The sequence below is a fragment of the Apis mellifera genome, linkage group LG9 (assembly GCF_003254395.2).
Source record: "Apis mellifera strain DH4 linkage group LG9, Amel_HAv3.1, whole genome shotgun sequence".
Lineage (NCBI taxonomy): Eukaryota > Metazoa > Arthropoda > Insecta > Hymenoptera > Apidae > Apis > Apis mellifera.
This window is the reverse complement of record NC_037646.1, coordinates 10991170-11010689: the sequence shown is the minus strand read 5'-3', so window position 1 is coordinate 11010689 and position 19520 is coordinate 10991170. Positions and strand designations below refer to the sequence as shown.

Here is a 19520-nt window from a genome sequence, read left to right as displayed (position 1 = left end):
AAAAGTAATAGATAAATTTTATATAAATCTAGCAAGATTTGTTTTATTTTAACAAAATTAGAAACATAGATTTTTATTGTTTTTTTATTTTATTGAATTTAGATAATAATGCTGCAATTAATTCATTATAAATTAAATCATTAAATTATTTAGTTTAATCCAATTTTATATCTTTCTATTCGAAATATGTTTATCTATATATTATAATAAACTCACGTATTATTTATACGTTCTTATATTATGTCTTCAAAGTTATAAATATTTCTTATAATATAGCCGAAAATTTAGAAATTTATATTCGTATTCGGTTCGGCTTGTATCGAACTACCGAGTAAATATCCCCTCTCCAATTCGATAGTCGATAGACAAAATCGCAATCTGCGTGTTATTCCACTGACGAAAGTCGCAGATATAAGACGTATGTTATATAACTTATTTTATGCGTAGTATGTATTATTTTTACATATCACTATTATTGTTCTTATACTATCGTTTATTTAATTAATAATTTTATTGGATAAATTTTTCGAACATTATCATAATTGATAATTCTTTAGCAATTAATTTATTTTTTTTTTCTTTTCTTTTTTCATTCATCTATTTGATCATTAGAATGATAGATAGTTTATATTATTGACTTTTAAAGGACAATTTTTAAGTTTAACTATTGCTTTTATTTAATGTAATCGATTTTAATATTATTTTAACGTTTTATTTATTTATTTTCTTTTTTTATGCAGATTATGCAGTATATATATATATATATATATATATATATATATATATATATATATATATATATATTTGCTGATTATTACTATAACTTTGAAGACTGGAAAAATTCTAATAAATTAAACCAATAAATCATCTTTTAATGATATGTCAAATTGTATTTATCTCTAGATAAGATATTTTTTTTTTAATTAATGTAAGGTTAGATCATTTTTAATTAAGATAAGGTAAGATTAATTATATATATAAATACACAATAGAAAAATATCGATCAGTATTGTTAAAAAACAATGCTATTTAATGTAATAGTAATAATAAAAATAAATTATATATGAGTAATGAAATTTCTGTACATTTGCTCTTATTATTAAGAATTAATTAATATCTTTTTCTTCTTTTTTATTTTGATTTGATCCTCTTATTTTGATGGTCCTGCAACATGTATGTGTTATATATTATATATAATGTATTTGTATGTAAAAATGTCGTAGTACTATCTTACTTACCTATAAAACTTAATAATACTGGTAAAAATATCAAACCATGCGCAGCACCGAAAACTACAATGCTTAGATACATTCGGAAAAAGAATACTTCGAAAATTTGAGTTTTAGCAAATGCCAGTACCACGATTCCTATAATTTTGGTCAATGTAATTCCGGAGAATACCTATAACGAAAAAAAAAAAAAAAAAAAGAACACATTATTCGAAGACTGAGATTGAGTAAATACTAAATACTACGCAAATTATTGTACATACCGAACTTCCTGTATGATTAAGCGTATCAGACGCACGTTCAATTTTAGTTTCCTTCTTTGATTTTAAATACGAATGTATAATGTGACTGCAAAATTCTACAGATATACCAACAGACTGTAAGTGTAAAATTAAAATTTTAATTTTAATAATCGAGTTTAATTTTGTATTTTTTTTTAATTTTGTAATTTGTTATTAAAAAATAAGCTATATATATATATATATTCTTGTATTGTCATACCACGACTAAATTGACAAGAGAAACTGCATTTAATTCTATATGCCACCAATACATAAGTCCACCAATGTTTATAATGATCATGCATACTGTCAATAGTACCGTTATAGCCGAAAATAAGGATAATGTTAGAATCAATGTCACTACGAAAATGACACAAAGGGAGTAACCCAATGAAATTAATGTTTCTCTCCATATCGTAAGGTATTGCTCGTAAAATACATAGAATACACTGCAATAAAAAGAATACCATAATTTTCATTACATTACAATATAATGTAAAAAATATAAGGATAAAGAAATCGAATTTTACAGAATTGAAGAATAAATATTTCAAAATGTGTGGAAGCATAATAATAAAATATGGACAAACCTGTATGGAAATACAGTTACATCCTCGTGTCCCAGATTATTTATCATAGTTGTAATATTATTGGCAATCGTTCTGGCAAATCTTAGAGCTTCGTACCAATCGGATGATTTTTTTAACGGGGTATGATATCCCATGAAATAACTATCTCTGACATCTACTAATCCGTCTTTATCCGTCTTATAATTCAATGCCTAGAGTTTGTAAATAACAAAAATGTCGATAAGAACAAAAAGAATTGGATAGATTCGTATCTGTAATTCCATTGTGAAACAGTTTTAAAAAATTAAAAGATAAAAATCTTACATCAAAATATGCCGCTCGACCAGCTTTTGCACATCTTTCATCCGGGATATCTTGAAGAAAATAAGGCAGATATTTTCGAAAATCATACGCGATTGGCCGATTGTAATCTGTTATATTGATTTTGCAACTGTCGCATCCTTCGACTACGATAAAATATAATATAATAAATAAATTTTGTAAATTAAACTGATGATGAAAAATATGGGAATTGGCAATAATTACATTGCGAGTGTGGACAAAATGATTCGTTTGCTTTAAAATATTTGCAACAATCGGAAATCTGCGACCAATCTATGTAATCGTCCAACCAAGATGAAGCTGCTTTCGATAAGTACGATCTACGATCGGATAATTTGATTAGATTAATGAAATCGAATGTTAAAAATTAATTCGTGTAAAATATTATACAAACACTGCAGATTGTTTAGATGCCGAGTAAATTTGAGTATACAGAGAATTACTGTTGCAACCTTGACCACCACAAATTATATTTTGTACCGTAGGATTGCTGTAATTCAGTCCAGGCGTTACTATAAAGTAAACAGGTGGACCCATCGATAGAAGATCGTCCATAAACTGGAAAAAGAAATCGATCGATCTTTCATCACGTCATTGCCATTATCGTTATTGTTCAAAATATCTTTTCGTAAGTATCTGTAAGTTATATGCACACATAGTGTAGAACATTACCTCGAAGTATTTCAAAACATAAGAATCTTCGGGCATCGAAAGTTTTTGCTCCAATCCTATACCAATTTGCGGCACTATTACGATATGCGTTATCAGAGAGATGAAGAATATTATCAATACGATTATTCTGACCGGCGTTTTCATAAGAAATGGCGTGTAATAGCGTTCAAAAATAATATGCATGATATTGAATTTTTGCCCGATTATAAAATTGTCCGTCTTCGTTTTCAGGCAACAAAGCACGTCGAAATATCTTTTCTGAAACATGAAGTGAAAAATTTGAAAATTTTTCTTTCTTTCTTTTTAGAACAAATACACGTCGAAATCTTACCTCGAATCTTCGCTCGTGAAGCGACAAAAGACAGACGAAAGCTGTTATTTGTAACAGAAAATTGATCAAGATCGATACCGATGCATAGAGTGCAAAAGTATTTACAGCGGGCATTGTCGATAATGTTCCTAAAAATAAATTATAGTAGATTATAGTAGATATTCGCGATAATTCGTGAACAATGAATTGGACAATCGACGAATTATAATTATTCGAAAATCAAACTATAGATACTGACCAATCAAAAAACACAAACACTCGGATATACTGGTGAGTAACATTGACGGACCAACTTCTCCCAAGATTCTTCCGACATGTTCGTGTATGGTTTCGTCGTCGCATTTTGGATTTTTCTCGTACGTGTGAATCAAAATAAAAATATTATCTACGCCCACAGCCAATACCAAAAATGGAATTACCTATAATATGTATTATACATACGTATTACATAGAATGTAAATACAGGAAAAATTATTTTACATTCGATATTTTTCGATACTCGCTTCAATGGTGAGAAGTGTCGTTGGCACTCCTACATAACCAAATATACCAAGAGAACAGGCAACCGACGCTATTACAATGACAACGCCCCCGACACTCAACATTATTTTGCTGTTTGCCTGAAATCGATTATGAAAAATTCGATTCAACTTGAGAAACATATATATTTCGAATCAAAAGAAACTTACGAAATATTCTTTCACGGAACATTTTATCTCGCTCAGAGCCAAGGACACGTATACGAACATTATCACATAACTGATCACCACTGTTATTGCCTCTGCTCTCGATGATCGTTCCAATTCATCCTCGATCGATCTCTCCGTCGTATACGCGACATCCATGAATTTTGGTCTCTTTTTGGCGTCCCATTCTTTCATAAAGTCGATGAATCTAGAGAAAGATTTTTAGATTGAATCGCAATTCAATTTTTCAATCTAAGGAATATTATCAGTACTATATGTTTTGATACTTATTGTAATTGATGTCATAATCTTAAGTTTGGAAGAATTTCGAATAAATCAAGGAGTAATATTATTATCAAATCTCGATCACGTGTAATAAAGTAAAGAAAGAATATAATTTTTCGGATATCTTCGATATATTCGAAAAGTTCACAATAATATTTATTCGAATAATTCTTCCAATATAATATTCAATTTATCTTGACATCATTTACAATTTTAAAATGATGAAAAATATATATTTTTTATCGAATCGACATTGATTGAACTTTCTCTTTTAAATTTTAAAACACCTTATACATTTACCTTTGTTCCCACTTGAGAGCCGATTGGAGGACTGTTTCGTTCAGCGAGTTTTTCACCAGAAATGACAAGATTATACCTGTCGATTTGATGTAATCTTCTGGCGCGTAATTAAATTCACCTTCGCGTAGGAATCCTCCGTAGGCAAGCGCAGGAAAAACTGGGCCTTTGAATGGCGCCATACACTCGTTATTGTACTCATTTCTTGAGGAAAGAAGAATGGCGAGTGAACACGTATTAAGAATCTTTCTTCTCGCTAGTGATTTTTCAATCGTAACGTAAAATAATCAGAAATATTAGATCGTTCGGAAAGTAATTTCCTTTCTTCACACGAGTGTCGCTAGTGTGAAACGTTTATCCAGCCAACTTCATTCTAAACCGCGTTGTTGTTATTATTATATATTTCGAGAGTTGACATTTCACGATTTATTTAATAAGAAAAATTCATTTCATTCTGTGCGATTGTGTTTTTCGTGTGTGATAACAAAATGCAAGATCAAAAGAAGCATTTTCGACATATATTTTATTTTTTTATTATGGAAAAGGTAAGAATACTGTTCAGGCAAGAAAAAAATTATGCGAAGTCTATGAAGAAAGCGTGTTAACAGTATTGTATTAACAGCCAGTGTCAAAACAAAAGTTTTCAAAATTTCATTCGGATAATTTCGAAATTAAAGATGCGCCATGTTTTGACGAAGACCAGTTGAATGAATGAAGACAAAATAGAGGCACTGATTGAAGCAAACCAACGAATAACAACTCGAGAAACTCTTGCTACGAGATTGAATTTGTCGAATTTCATAATCATTCGATCGTGAAACGACATAATGTTTCATTGTCATGAGAAGAAATGGAAATTACTTTCCGAACAGCCCGGAATATTTTTCGAACGAATGGACGGAGATTGAAAAATTTTGATACTTATTCGTACGTATGTTTTTTTCACACTTGGTTCACACTTACTGGGCACATTTGTACAAATGATTCAGATAATTGATCTCATACTCGCTCGAGTTGTCCACTTTGTTGAAAAATTTGAGATCGTTTTGAAAATAACCCCATACGCTTTGCACCGTGCACAAATCCAAAGTGACAGGTCCTGTGAAATTGTTTTGTACGGGAGCATAGCAAATCCGTTCCAAACCTTCCCCTTCTTTTTGCCCGAGCTAAAAATTGTTCCATCTAGATTTCCTATCTGTCGAAAGAGACACGTGGATCATGCGCTGTTAATATGTATACATATTATATTTACTTGCAATATTTCATGTTGTAGATCGTATACAGCCAGCAAAAATTCTTTGTTGAAGATTGGACCAAACTCGAGATGACCAGTCGTTGTATCGTGATATATCTATATATATATGACGAGTGATGAAATCGTATGAATGACGATACAAAAGAGAGAGAGAGAAAGATTACCTTATCGAGACCCACAGATTTGATATAAACTTGCTCAGTTCTGTAGAAAGGTTGGAAATGAGAATCAAAGTAATTTTTCTCGATCCTTGCTCTGCTTGTGGGTGCTGCCCAAATCTCTATAGGATTGCTCGTTATCGACAGGTATTTTATTCCGAAACTTAACCTCACTATTATATATACGAATATTAATAAAATTATTATCGGATATTTTGCGAATACTGAAAGAAGAAAAAATATTATATTTATAGGTAAGACAAGAATGTGAGTAAGAAAGTAAGAAAAATAAGAAGAAGAGATAGAAAAAGAGAAAAAGAAAAACGTTAATTAAGCTTTAATCAATGTTACGTCATCGAAGAAACATACGTACTTTTGCCCCAAACGGTGAAAAATATTTGAAATATCTTGCCCGAGGAGAGAAAATGATTTACAGATGAATAAAAACCTGTCATATTTATGATATACGCGATTCCAAATATCAAGATGAGTGCAACGATTGCGATCGCTGTTACGATTCCGTAACCGTTCAATCCGAAAATAAGGAAACTGTCATTTTGTTTTTGTATCTCGACGACCGGGCAAGACGTTGGACAATCGACGCAGCTACACGAGGATGAACCCTGTATCAATTGAAATGTTAATTGATAAAAATACCCTATATAGAATATCTATGAAAGATATTCGAAGAAATTTAAATTTTTTTTTAGAAATTAGATACGATTAGAGATGGACAAGAATACTTGAAATATTTATTTTAACTTACCTCGTATATTTCGTTGCACTTTTTCACCGATGCATTCCATAATTTCATCGATTGGTTTTTCGATGAAAGTTCCGTGATGAAAAGCATTCGAAAGCTCACGAATATATTCTGATCAGGATTACCTTGATACTCGTACCATCTGCAAATAATTCTCGCTTCAATATCTCTGCGATTCGTAATTTTTTTTTTTTGCTTACAATTTTGGCGTGCACGTGCTAGCGTCGTAAATTCCGCAAGCCAGATCCATAGCTAATTTCCCACTCTGAGGCATGACCACGTATTTGCAAGAATCGTAAGTTTTGTTCATGTATTCCTCTTCGACGTAAACCTTTAAAAAAAAGAAAAAAAAAGGAATCGAAAACAATATATGTAATCCAACTCTGAAAGAAGCAAAGTGAAATAAGAATATCTCTCACTTCGATCTCCTCCACGTATTCTTTCCTCTTTCCCGATTCCGTCGTGTAATTGTTACCCGTTTTCGTTACGCGGAGGAACTTACTTTGCTCGGGGCTGCACACCAGATCGCACAGCAATTTGTATACATTTTTCAAACAAGTTGGACACCTGCCGAATATACTTTCGGCCATGTTCAAATTCTCGATCAACGTTTTAACATTGTCGGCGTCGCAACACAATTCCGGTGAGTCTGAAACGTTAACGCAAAAGTGAAAGAATCAGGAGGAGCGTAACGAGGATAGATCGATCCTAGAAAGGATACCTTTGCCTTCAAAGTAATGGGGGCATTTTTCACGGAGATTCGAATTCGATTGGGGATCGATCGGTTCCGGAGGATCGTTCGATGCACACGTGCGGCTCACGCCCAACTCCGTGAAACCGCAATTTCCGCGCCATACACAGTGATACGCATCTGTTTCACATCGCGCCAATTGTAACGCGTAACACAACAAGAACGAGGATAAAACGAAGCGTAATCCGCGTCGATTCATAATTTCAAAACGAACAATCTCAAGCGTGAAAGAAATTTTCAAATTTTCAAACTTTCAGATCTTTCTAGAACCGGATACATATTTCTTCTATTTCTTCATCTTCTTCCTTCTTTTCACGCCCGCGAATTAACGTTACACGCACTAATGTTACGTATTAAATATTTTTTGTTCGACCAATCGATGAATGAAATTTAATTTTCGAACGGAGAATGAATGCTCGATCAAGGGAATACGAATCCGGAATAATTCCAAGATAATACCGAATTTTCGATTTTATTCGAACGATACGGCACTTATCGTCGGGCATCTTATCGTTCGATTGACTGGCGTGTACACGCAGAGGATGGCCTACCGTTATAATTGAAGTGAAAGAATTTTAGTAGGGGAATGTAATCGAAATAAGATTTATCGAGAAAAGAATGAATTTGTGACAGATTAATATTGTCAGAAAATCGATAACGATCGTTTCAAAAGCTTCGCACACCTGCGCCTTATCGACATCTCGTTCCGATACGATTCGACGTAAATTACGTACATCGTGTTATCAATCTATCGTTATTATACGCCGATATATCATCGTTTCTTTTGTACACACTTATGCATTCTTCCATCTATTCGTATCCCATTGCGAGGAACGAAATGTTCGAAAATGGAGATTCGATCGACGCGCCATCTCGATCCTCCAAGAGACTCTATATTCCGAGGAATCGAGGAAAGGAAAGAAAATAATTAATGGATACGGAACGGAATAAAGCAACTTTGAATTTACCGAATAATCATATTTTAATGACTCAATGATTGTACAAATGGATCATCCTTGAACATTTCCGCATAACCGAGGAACGATAACAATAAATACAAGGAATTACCGTAATAATAATGTTCAATTACTAATGTATAATTACACAATAGATGGAAACGTAAACAACATGGTTTACACTGCGCGTTCGCGTATTTCTTTTTTTTTTTTTTCTTTTTTTTTCTTTTTTATTATACTTACAAGGTTTTTTCCCCCTTTTTTTTTCATTTCTTATCTTTTTTATTCTTTTTTTTTTTTTCTTTTTTTTTTCCTCCCCCTTTCTTTACCCATCGCATCCAAGATTTCATCGCACAAAAGAGTCGCGTGTAAAGACGTATTTTACGTGACACAATGAAAGGAAAAAAAAGAAGATGGAAAGACTTCATAGTTACATATAGTTTACTGTAATCGTTATCCTATCCCTTGTTTCGTCTTTTGCCACGAACAGCCCACTCTGTTCCAATTTGCTCTTTTTTTTTTCGTATTCGCATTTTTTTTTCTTTTTTCTCTTTTTTTTCTCTCTCTCTCTTACTCCCGCTTATATATTATACAATAATAATTCTATCGTTTAAAATGTTCGGATTCGCATCCATTCGAACGGTTTGTGTCCGTGTGTATACTTTTCCGCCATCTCTGTCTTCCTCTCTGCACGCATGCGCTCGCCATACTCTCTATCTCTTTCTCTCCCTTTCTCTCTTTCTCTTCTCCCTTGCTCATCTCTTTCACGCGCACGTATACGTACACTTCTCTCTCTCTCTCTCTCGCTCGCTTTCGCTCGTTCTCACTCACTCTCTCTTCTTATCCTTCTCACTTTTCTCTTCATTCCCACCCATCACCCCCTTTCCAATATAACAGTATCGAAGTTGTCGTCGTCATAATTCAAGTACATTATGTTCAACGGTATCGATAAAGTTTTTTATTTCAATAAAATTTGTGGATAATGTCAATAATATTGTATAATAGATGATAATTATTCGACGATTCACTGCGATTTCGGGGCGAAAAATATGAAACTCGTTACTAGGCCAACTATGTTTTACCAAGATACGTCTCCACCTACGTTTCGTCCATTATTCGCCATTTTTCTCGTTTCATCCGCGTGTTTCTCATTCCGGCCGCATTCATTTTATCTTAATGTTCAGGAACTTTGCGCGTTTTCTCGAAACCTATATCCTTCCTCGGGCCCAAGATTCTCTCTATTCTATTACTCTCCACCTTCTCCTCCGCAAAAATGCGCCGATTCTCTCCATTTTTTTTTTTTTTCAATTTATCCTTAATCAAATAATAACGATACTTATCGTTGTTTATTAAAACGCTTAATCAACGTGATTAACGATAATTATTAACGCTTTATCCCTCGCCCTAATTCTTTCTCTCCTTCCCTTTTCTTTCTCTCTTCTTCTTCTTCTTTTTCCTCCTCTTCTTCTTTGATTTGAAACGAAAAAAGAAAAAGCAAGCTAATCTTCAAAGCTTCGCCGTTGATTGTCAAAATTTAATACGAAACGTTTACAATTCTCTTTCTTTTCTTTTCTTTTCTTTTTTTATCGTCAAGTCATCATTCGATCATCGAGATAAAACGTTTCGCTCGTAATCGATATTGGATTTCGATCTCGACTCTCGAGAAAAAATGGTGGAAAATTCTCTTAAAGTAAGTAAGTAAGTAAGGATCGAGCCGATTACATTTTCATCTCGCGATTTTCATTATCAGGGGAAAGAGAATCTTATCTATAGCGTGGAGCGTGTAGAATGAATGTAGGATCTGTCACGCTGCGGATCGAGAAAAAAGGGAAATGCCAAACTTTTTGTTCGGAGACGCATCTCGGCAAAAAAATTTATACAATAAAATTTGTGTCTGTGTTCTTGTTTTTCCGTGTCTGTGTATGTGTGTGTGTGTGTGTGTGCGTGTGTACGTGTGTTGGTATTAGTATCAGTAGTATTAGTATTAGTATTAGTAGTAGTAGTAGTAGACAATGCAATAACTCGAGCAACGGAAAATCTTCTGTAGATTTTTTTTCTTTTTTTTTTCTTTTTTTTTTTTTTCTTTTTTTTTTTTTCTTTTTTTTTTAAATCCGCACGCATGACATCTAGTAGTAATCGATAAATAGGTATTTTGTTATTTCTCTTCTCTCTGTCGTGAAATATATTAATCGATAACATTACGTACGTATTGTGTGTATATGCGCACGTGTGCGATTATGCGATTGCTAATGTAAGTGTGTGCATATGTTGTTTAATGTGCGCACGTATATATGTGTATATGGATGTCGAATGAGAAAAAGAGCACACGCGATGATAATTGAGCATTGAGCGTTTTAGAATTTTATTACCGCACCTGTGTCGTCTAACTTTTTTTCTCTTTTTTGGTGATGGAAAAAGAAATATATATATATATATATATATATATATATATGTATATGTGTATATCGATCGATTTGCGGTTTCGACCTGTCTCTCTCCTCTCCTTTTCTTTCTTATCTCGTTTGATCTCTCGTTCTTTTTTTTTTTTTTAAATAGAAGAATAAATGAACGATATAAACGAATTTGAAATCAGTATCTATTTTTATATTTACGAATGTAAAATAAATGTTAAAATAATCCCGTTGCGACGTTTTAACAATTAACGTTCTAATTACGAAACTACACACGCAGGTGTTTAGATAAAAATATTAATGGATTCCTTTTCTTTTTTTTTTTTTTTTTTTTGCAAAGATAAGATAAATACAAACATGTGCGAAGATGACTTTGCAATAGAGGCGAGTTCAATCTGAAAGTTTAATCTTTCCCGGTCGTCATCGAATGGGATCGTGACCGAATCGATCAAAATTAATTAGATAATAGGGATTAATGCGCTTTTTTCTCATTCTTTCATTGTTTAAAAAATGAATGTCGCGAAAAGCGATAATATAATAAAATCTCTCGATACACTCGGCCGTGTTCCTTCTATTATACATATTCGTTCGGGTGAAATATATACATACATATTTTGTTGGATAAATCGACAAAAAAGAAAAAAAAGAAAAATTTCCCGGAATTCTAAATCGGTAATGTCGAACGTGGAAGGTGTAGTGTTTATATGAAGAAATATACGTTGGAAGACGTTCGGTAAAAAATGCGACCCGTTTCGACGATAAAAATAAACGATGTATATTCACTCTATAGGATAAACTCGTCCGGAATAAATTGTCTCTACACTTTTGCGTTTTGTGCTTCTTATTTTCTCCTTTCCACGTTGGAAGGATATTCGAACGATTATAGATAACGTTTACGAAGAAAAAGAAAGGAAAGAAAAAGAAAAAAAATAGCGAGAAGGAATAGAATGTAAATAGTGAGAACGAAAAGAAATAATATCGAAATTTACGCTTCATTGTTCGTTTCGACGATGAAACAAGTGATCAAACTTAGATAGAGTAACATAAAATCCTCTTGTTCGACACAATCGATTTACATCGTTCAACGCGTAATTCCTCGATGAAGTGTTCGTTTCGAAGAAAATAAATAATATAACTTTTTTTTTTTCTCTCTTCCTATGCATCCGTATATGCGTGCCATTCATATAAATAATATATGTATACATAATAATTTTTATATATAGGATGATTCCAAGTGATGTTCAAAAATTTATGGATACATTATTCGTCTTCTTTTTTTTTTTCAAAATTCTATCGCGTTTCTGTCTCAGAATCGGAATCGGAATGTATTCTCTTCGTTCATTCGAGGGAGAACGAGAAAGTAAAGGAAAAGTGTAAGCGTACACGATGTGCACCACGTGCACTTATATATATGTATATATATATATCCTTATATTTATGAACAACCATTTACTCTCATCCTGTATATATTGTATATATATATATATGTATAATATATACCATATATATACACACACCCACGGGCGCACATACGTTCACGCACGCACATACGTATATATGTAGATATACATGTAGATATAGATATACTTTCTGTTTTCTAATTTACAAGTATTAATCACTCGATATCGTGTTAACTTATTATTTAGTACTCATTTAACATTGCGTTTATACGTCGAATATCGTTAATTTTTGTGATATATATTTATATATATATATAATATAATATAATATAATATAATATAATATAATATAATATATATATATCATATATATATATATCATCGATGTTACGACGGTATTCCACACGGACGTTTTCTTTCTTTTCATTAACGTTTCTTTTCTGTTCTCTTTTCCTTTTCCTCGTTTTAAACAGATCTTAAAAGCTTAAACGCGCGTATATATATCACCATAATTGATTCTCTTTAAGATCAATAAAGATATACCGGTTGAGCGGTAGGTCGGTAAGTATATTTACTCGCTCTTCGCTCACACGTTTCATTTAACAACGAACATATTATATATTTATATATAAGGTCGTCGACCAAAGAGACCTTTCCTTTGCAAAGCCTCGCGAACCTCGTCACCCCCTCCCCCCTCCCCTCTCCCTTAATATTTTTAGCCTCGAATATCCTTATCACCGGTTATATTATAATTCATTGATTAACGTTAAAAATAAAATTTCCCATTTTACGAAAAGAATACTCGAGTCCAAAAAATGAGATTAAAACTCAGCGTTTGTATCCGTGTACGTGTATTATGTATATGTGTGTGTGTATATTATATGTATGAATGTGACCAACATGTGGAAAACCGCCTTTCCTCATATACCATACATATATGTATATATGTATACACATATATGCATGTATACGAATTGTGTCTATATACTCTGTACGTGCCACCGTTTTCAAAGTTACTTATTTCGAAGTAAAATACGTGGTGAAGACACGTACGCACAAACGCGTGCATACGCGCGTACACACGCGACATACATATGTACACACAATAGTTGTACGTTTTTTTTTTTTTTTTATTTTTCTTTTCTTTGTTGAAATCCATATATGTATATATATATATACGACTTATCTCGTTAAATTTATTTTTTCTTTTCTTCTTCTTTTTACTTGTTCGCTAAATTTATACTCGTCGTTTATTTTTTTTTTTCTTTTCTTTTCCTTTTCTTTTTTTTACAGACATATATATATATATATGTATATATATATATATATTATGTCTCAAATTAGTCGACCATAACGATGATGCGTGTCGTTTCAACAACGAATACAGAGAGAGATGAGGAAATATGATATAATAACAGTAATAACTACGGCAACGATATTATTATAATAATAGTATATAATACAGAAATAATAATATAATGATAACGATGATAATGATGGCGATGTAATCGATAATTTAATCATTTAAATAATTAGAATAAAAAATAATGACAATCTTAAGTGGAGATAATAATAAATAATTAAATAATAATAATAACAACGAAAATAACGATTAAAAAAGAATCTTGATGATTGATATATAATATGCGATAATATGAATGCTGTACACGTAACGATAATCATAGTAACGACAACGACGACAATGATAATAATTATAATAATAATAATAAATAATAAATAATAAATAATAATAATGACAATATTGATCGCATCAATATTACATTATATACAGAGTTTTATTATTACGTGGTGTCGCATTGCCGTCCACGCAGAAAAGAAAACATCGTGAAATAATTACAGTCGAGACGAGAGTCGAGGTATAAACGAAAAATCGCTTTACGTACGTGCTTGTATGCATGCAATAAGTTGTAAACAGCAGGAGAGCAGCAATAATCGCAGAAGTAGTAATAGCAGCAGCAGCGGTAGTGGTAGTGGTAGCGATAGCAGTGGTTGTAGTAGTAGTAGTAGTAGTAACGGTAGTAATTGTGTGGTGGTTGAAGTCGAAGATGTTAGTATTAGTTGTGGTTGCAGTAACGGGATGCGGCAACAGCGTTGGTAGTGGTAGATAATGATCGATGTGTGCGATAATATCATTAGATAAAATCTCGCAAATTTCGTTAAATTCGTTTTACTTTCTAGCACGCGTTGCACATTTCCCCATCCATAAATCGCGAAATAGATAAAAAAAAATGAATTTTGTATTTAGAAGATCGAAACGAAAAATTATTATTTCAAAGATATTTTTTTTTTTAAATAAATATTCACGTTCAACAGCGTGGGCAGATTTATGGACAAGAACGTATATACGACGCCTATAATATTACGGCAATTTATCACTTTAATGATTCGATTTTTCGATCGATACATATAATATCGATAATAAACTAAGATCGATGCGTCTATCCAATAGTGGATGAAAGATTAAGATATAGCCGGCGAATAAGAACGTAAGTAAAGAGTACTTTGAAATTGTCATCACTCGCGCATAATAAAGTCATGCGTGTATCGAAAACATTCTTCGGTCGTTCGATCGATTGCGAGGGAAGTGTGTTTCCCGCACAAGTTCTAAAAGCAAAGTTCTCTCCCTTCTTTAAGATTCTCTCCTGTCAAACAATTGAATATCGTTCGTTGTACAGAGGAGTAGCACCAACGACATTTTTTTTTTTTATTATTAATTTTTTTTTTTTATATATATATATATATTTATACATATATATCAACGCGTAGCGCGTTTTGGAAGACGAAAAAACGAGAAGAAGGAGATGGTGGTGCGGAAGTTGGTGTGTTAGTGTGTTGGGAAACGCGTACAGGGGCGAGAATAGTTCCTTTTTTTTTTTGTCTTTTCTTTTTTTTTTTTTTTGTCTTTTTAACTATTCCGCGTGGGCGGCAAGCGAGCGCTAAGTTAAGTCTTTACAATTTTTTTTTTTTTTTTACGCGATAATCGAATAGTTGTTTGCTTTGTTGTATTTTCTCTTTTTTTTTTTTCTTTTTTTTTTTTCCCCCTCTTTTTAAACTTAACCTTGATGGTTTGTCAATCATAGTTAACATCTATTTTTTTTTCTTTTTTTTTTTTCTTTCTCCTCTTTTTTAATTTAAACGTGGTTATTACAGTTAGATTGTTGAGCACAATTATTGATTTCTATGAGAGACTTTCGGGAGGCGCTATGAGACGAGCTTATATCCCCAAACTCGCTCGCCGACTTACCCTTACGTGGCAACGTCGTGGACTCACCTAACGAGGGTAATTCCCGCGGTTTCCAAATCGGCGAACCTTCAATCAATAACACGTATACATATATATAAATATATATATATATAGCGGATTACGCGATAGATAGAATGGAAGAATAACAAACAACGCGTTTAATTTTTCGATGATTACTACTTCTCTTGAGTGAAAAAGAAAAAAAATTATTACTGATAATAAATAAATATAAAATTGAAAAAATTATTTTTTTTTTTACATATTCTTACCAAGTTCCTTGACCGTGATCGGTTGATAATTTTCCGGTTGATGAGAAGATTGGATCAATCTCGCCTGACTACCCGTACTTCCTGCTGAAATTGTCGAAGTGGTGCTCAAAGTCAAATGATTCGGCGTACGGCCCAAATTCGCCTTCTTCTCACCTAAAAAAGCTTGCGAGTCTTCCTCACCCTCCGATTTCGTCCCCGAGTCCATCTCGACCTTTATCTCCCCTGTGCACGTTTAACGCGTCGACTTTTATATATTCCGTGAAAATCGGTTAAGGACGAGGAGGTAAACGCGTTACGTGGTCTGCCCCGTCATGAGAAAAAACGATCTTACCGGATGTGTCGCTTATGGTCTTGCTCCGGGAGCGAAATGTCGTTTGCTGTTGGTTAATAGCCGAGGCGGCCCCCGCCTCCTCGTTGTCCTTATCCTCGGAGCTCTCGTGCTCCACAGCCTGTTTCGATTGGCTGTATTTCCGCTTCACGTTGTGCGACGTTGTCAACAATTGCTGTTTCTTCTTGGACAACGTGGCCGCCCCACTGCCGCCGTTGCCACCGTTTTGCCCCACCTGGCCCGTTCCGCCCGACTGTTTCTCGAATTTCTCCACGTGGCCGGTCGACATTCGTGGGGAAATGCTGATCGGTGGTTGGCTGAGGTTTTGTTTCGTCGACGGTATGCTCATGTTCCGGACCGATTCTCGAATAATTTGACGTATCGTTCTCAAAAACGCGTTCCTGAATTCCGTTGTGCTGGGCAAATAAAATAATATCGATTATATAGACGATATGTATATATATATCCTTTTGCATTCGAGAAGTGATCACTCGGGCATCACTTGGATCGATAACTCGAACGATAATATTTATTTATTTGTTTGATCTTTTTAGAATATCGTGAATAAATTCCTAACCTCTTTAACGTATAAGAATTATGCGAATTGATACGTAAAATATTATATATAAAAATTTTATAGGTTAATTTCTGTGTGAAATCATTTTAAGTTGTAAGAAATTTACCGAAAATGAGAAAAATCGTCTCGAGTTATTGTACCGACCGAGCAAAGGGATATATATATATATACGTATATGTATATACTATATATATTTTGCGAATGAGAGAAATGTGTTTCGATTTCATGTGCCAATATGTAATTACTACTACGTGCAACGAGAAGCGGATACGTATCATATTTTTATATACGTAGAGCGTGAAAATGTACCTGTGTCTCGACAAATTAAGATTTGTCGGGTTGATGCGGTTGATATTCGGGGCAACGAATGCGTGTGTATGTTTCTCTTTTTAACATTTTAAAAGAGGGAATAAATATAAATGTTTTAGACGATACCTGTTGGAAAGCACATATACTTTCTCCGATCTTCTCTGTAATTGACTTCTTAAATGGATCAATTCCCACAAGAAATGAGACTCCATGTCTTTGGCGGAGCTGGCTCTAACTTGCACTTCCGTTACAGGAATCAACACTTGATAACGTATTATCTCCACTTCGCTGGAATTCGCTTTCGTCGATACTCCCTGATCAAATAAGTATTTGTATTATACTTGTTACGTTACGTCTGTTGAGAATAAAATTTTATTTACCATAAGTTTCTTCTTCTGCCTCAATCTTTCCTTGCACAGGAATACGACGGCAGATTTGAAAACGAAACACATCGCGTGCAGTTCCAGACCTTTCTTGATTTTACCAAGAAAGTCGGAAATATTGAGCCACTCGACACCTCCATAATACAAAAGATCTCCCGGGCTTAAATCGATCGGCTGAAATGAGAAAATAATTAGATGTAAAAATTAAAGAATTGCCTTACGTTCATTGGTGGAAAGAATTCGCGGATCTGATTGGTTGAATGTGAGAGGAATCGCCTATTTTTACACGTTTCTAACCTAGTATTTGTCACGTATATTTGTTCGATTGCGACAGAGAGAGATAATAAAATGACAATATGTATACAAATTCTAAATATCGATATAATATAAAAATTGTTTTATTTCTAATATGTAGGCTAATTTTGGTTCGTAACTATAGTTTAATTTATTGATGTATTTGTATATATATACGAATAAGTTAGACATACTATGGATATATTAATATCATATCCAAATAAACTTTCAATTTTAAATGATTATTCTAATGTAACTTCATAAATGAAAATAATTTTTATGATTTTGAAATTATATATTCAAATTCTACTACTATATACTGTATTAGCGTGTATCAATCAATAGGCAGTCCTAACAAAAGACTCCTCTTTCTTTTGTATTGTGAGATTTCTTATCATTAATGATACATTATGTATAGATCTTTTAGATTATTTAATTTATTTTTATAAATTATTTTTAAAATTATCATAATTAATATCCTTATATCTATCATTAAATCTTCTTTTATATAAATTACATTTATATTTAAATTTTTTAATAATAATTTTAATATTATTATATTATTTAATATTATTGGAAAAGAATATACAATAAACGATATATAATTACGATTAAATTAATTGTAGAAAAATAATTTATTTTTCTAATTATAAAATATTCAATAATTAAATCTTTTGAATAAAATCCTATCAAAAATAGAAATCCACACAATTATCCTTTTTAATGGATAAATATAATATATTTCTTATACTCCTAATCTTCTATTTATATAAAATATATACCTGCTACACATATAAATATTAATGATTTAAATATTATATGAATAAATAAATGTAAAAATACTAATTCATTAAATCCTAAAGCTACTATTCTCATTATAAATTCTAATTAATTTAGTGTAGAATAAGCAACAATATTTTTTTTATGTCTTCAATTCAAAATTTGCCATTAATTCAGCAAACAATATTATTAATCTAGAAATTAACAAAATTAAAATTTAATAAATCAATATAACAAATTAATAAATAAATTCTAATTATAAAATATAAAATTGAAGGACGAATTAGAGATGAAATCGGTCGTTTACCTGCTTGCAAGATTTTTGATGTTGCCTGAACAAGTGATCGAAGATGGCTCCGTATTCTTCGTGAATTCTTTGCATCTCGTTTATGTGCTCCGCTACTTTTTCCATACCTTTTAAAGCCTCTGCAATCCACGATACATATATACATATATATATATACGATTTACGAATAAAAGAAGAGAATAATTTTCTTTGTTTCTTAAACTGATTATATTTGGATTTACCGATCAAGTGTTGGTGTTCTTCGCTCCTTTCGTCGGTGAGATTTCGAAGTTGTTGCAAGAGCAAAGGATATTTCAATATTCGTTGAATAGGTTTAATCAAGTACGATTCTAATGTCGACGAGTGTTGCTGCCTTGGATTTCGCGCTTGCAGGAACTCTTGTAAAGCTTGGTTTCCTTCATCTGTAACGGATACGATGATCTTTTCTCTTTTTTTTTAATCAATTCGCAAATAAACAACCCGTCGAAAGGATTAGAATCTCTCTTACTTACTTGGATGTAAAACCTTTTGCGCCTTTGAGTGGCTAGCACAAAACGAACTGTACAACTTGAAATGATTTACGTAATACAAGAAGGCACTTCCAATGGAAAACAGGACACCCTTTTTTGACAAAAGAAAAACA

The 19520-nt window shown here is 32.5% G+C and overlaps 2 protein-coding genes and 1 long non-coding RNA gene across 23 annotated transcripts in view; 1 reads left to right on the top strand and 2 right to left on the bottom strand.

Annotated features, from left to right (window-relative positions):
- Nucleotides 1-1127: 1127 nt before the first annotated feature.
- On the bottom strand, nucleotides 1128-13886 carry LOC408992 (NPC intracellular cholesterol transporter 1 homolog 1b). Its single transcript, XM_016913943.2, has 22 exons — nucleotides 7590-13886; nucleotides 7288-7517; nucleotides 7069-7199; nucleotides 6872-7010; nucleotides 6479-6728; nucleotides 6112-6329; nucleotides 5945-6043; nucleotides 5656-5858; nucleotides 4696-4896; nucleotides 4114-4318; nucleotides 3928-4044; nucleotides 3663-3843; nucleotides 3425-3552; nucleotides 3094-3351; nucleotides 2816-2979; nucleotides 2626-2741; nucleotides 2404-2546; nucleotides 2101-2291; nucleotides 1731-1959; nucleotides 1493-1606; nucleotides 1239-1401; nucleotides 1128-1164 (listed from the first exon to the last, which is right to left on the bottom strand). Exons 1-22 carry the CDS (start codon nucleotides 7816-7818, stop codon nucleotides 1151-1153), a joined length of 3723 nt encoding a protein of 1240 aa, XP_016769432.1. The 5' UTR covers nucleotides 7819-13886; the 3' UTR covers nucleotides 1128-1150.
- Nucleotides 4903-6496, top strand: LOC107964955. 2 transcript variants are annotated; one of them, XR_001704198.2, is made up of 4 exons: nucleotides 4903-5237; nucleotides 5315-5619; nucleotides 5966-6252; nucleotides 6360-6496. It is a non-coding gene; the product is annotated as an uncharacterized LOC107964955 (long non-coding RNA). The 2 variants fall into 2 exon arrangements; XR_001704197.2 differs by having other exon boundaries at nucleotides 4903-5619.
- A 234-nt stretch (nucleotides 13887-14120) lies between the features above and the next one.
- Nucleotides 14121-19520, bottom strand: part of LOC725970 — a 29943-nt gene continuing 24543 nt past the window's right edge. For 12 of the 20 annotated variants that reach the window (XM_026442805.1, XM_026442813.1, XM_026442811.1 and 9 more), the window contains 8 exons: nucleotides 19390-19498; nucleotides 19120-19299; nucleotides 18899-19017; nucleotides 17515-17691; nucleotides 17261-17448; nucleotides 16252-16664; nucleotides 15921-16142; nucleotides 15292-15717 (listed from right to left, as the gene is read on the bottom strand). In XM_026442805.1, the coding sequence (XP_026298590.1) occupies nucleotides 15539-15717; nucleotides 15921-16142; nucleotides 16252-16664; nucleotides 17261-17448; nucleotides 17515-17691; nucleotides 18899-19017; nucleotides 19120-19299; nucleotides 19390-19498 (1587 nt within the window). In that variant the 3' untranslated portion in view covers nucleotides 15292-15538. Of the gene's footprint in view, nucleotides 15050-15291; nucleotides 15718-15920; nucleotides 16165-16251; nucleotides 16665-17260; nucleotides 17449-17514; nucleotides 17692-18898; nucleotides 19018-19119; nucleotides 19300-19389; nucleotides 19499-19520 lie in introns of those variants that run through there. The other 8 variants (XM_026442818.1, XM_026442819.1, XM_026442815.1 and 5 more) reach the window with 8 other exon arrangements.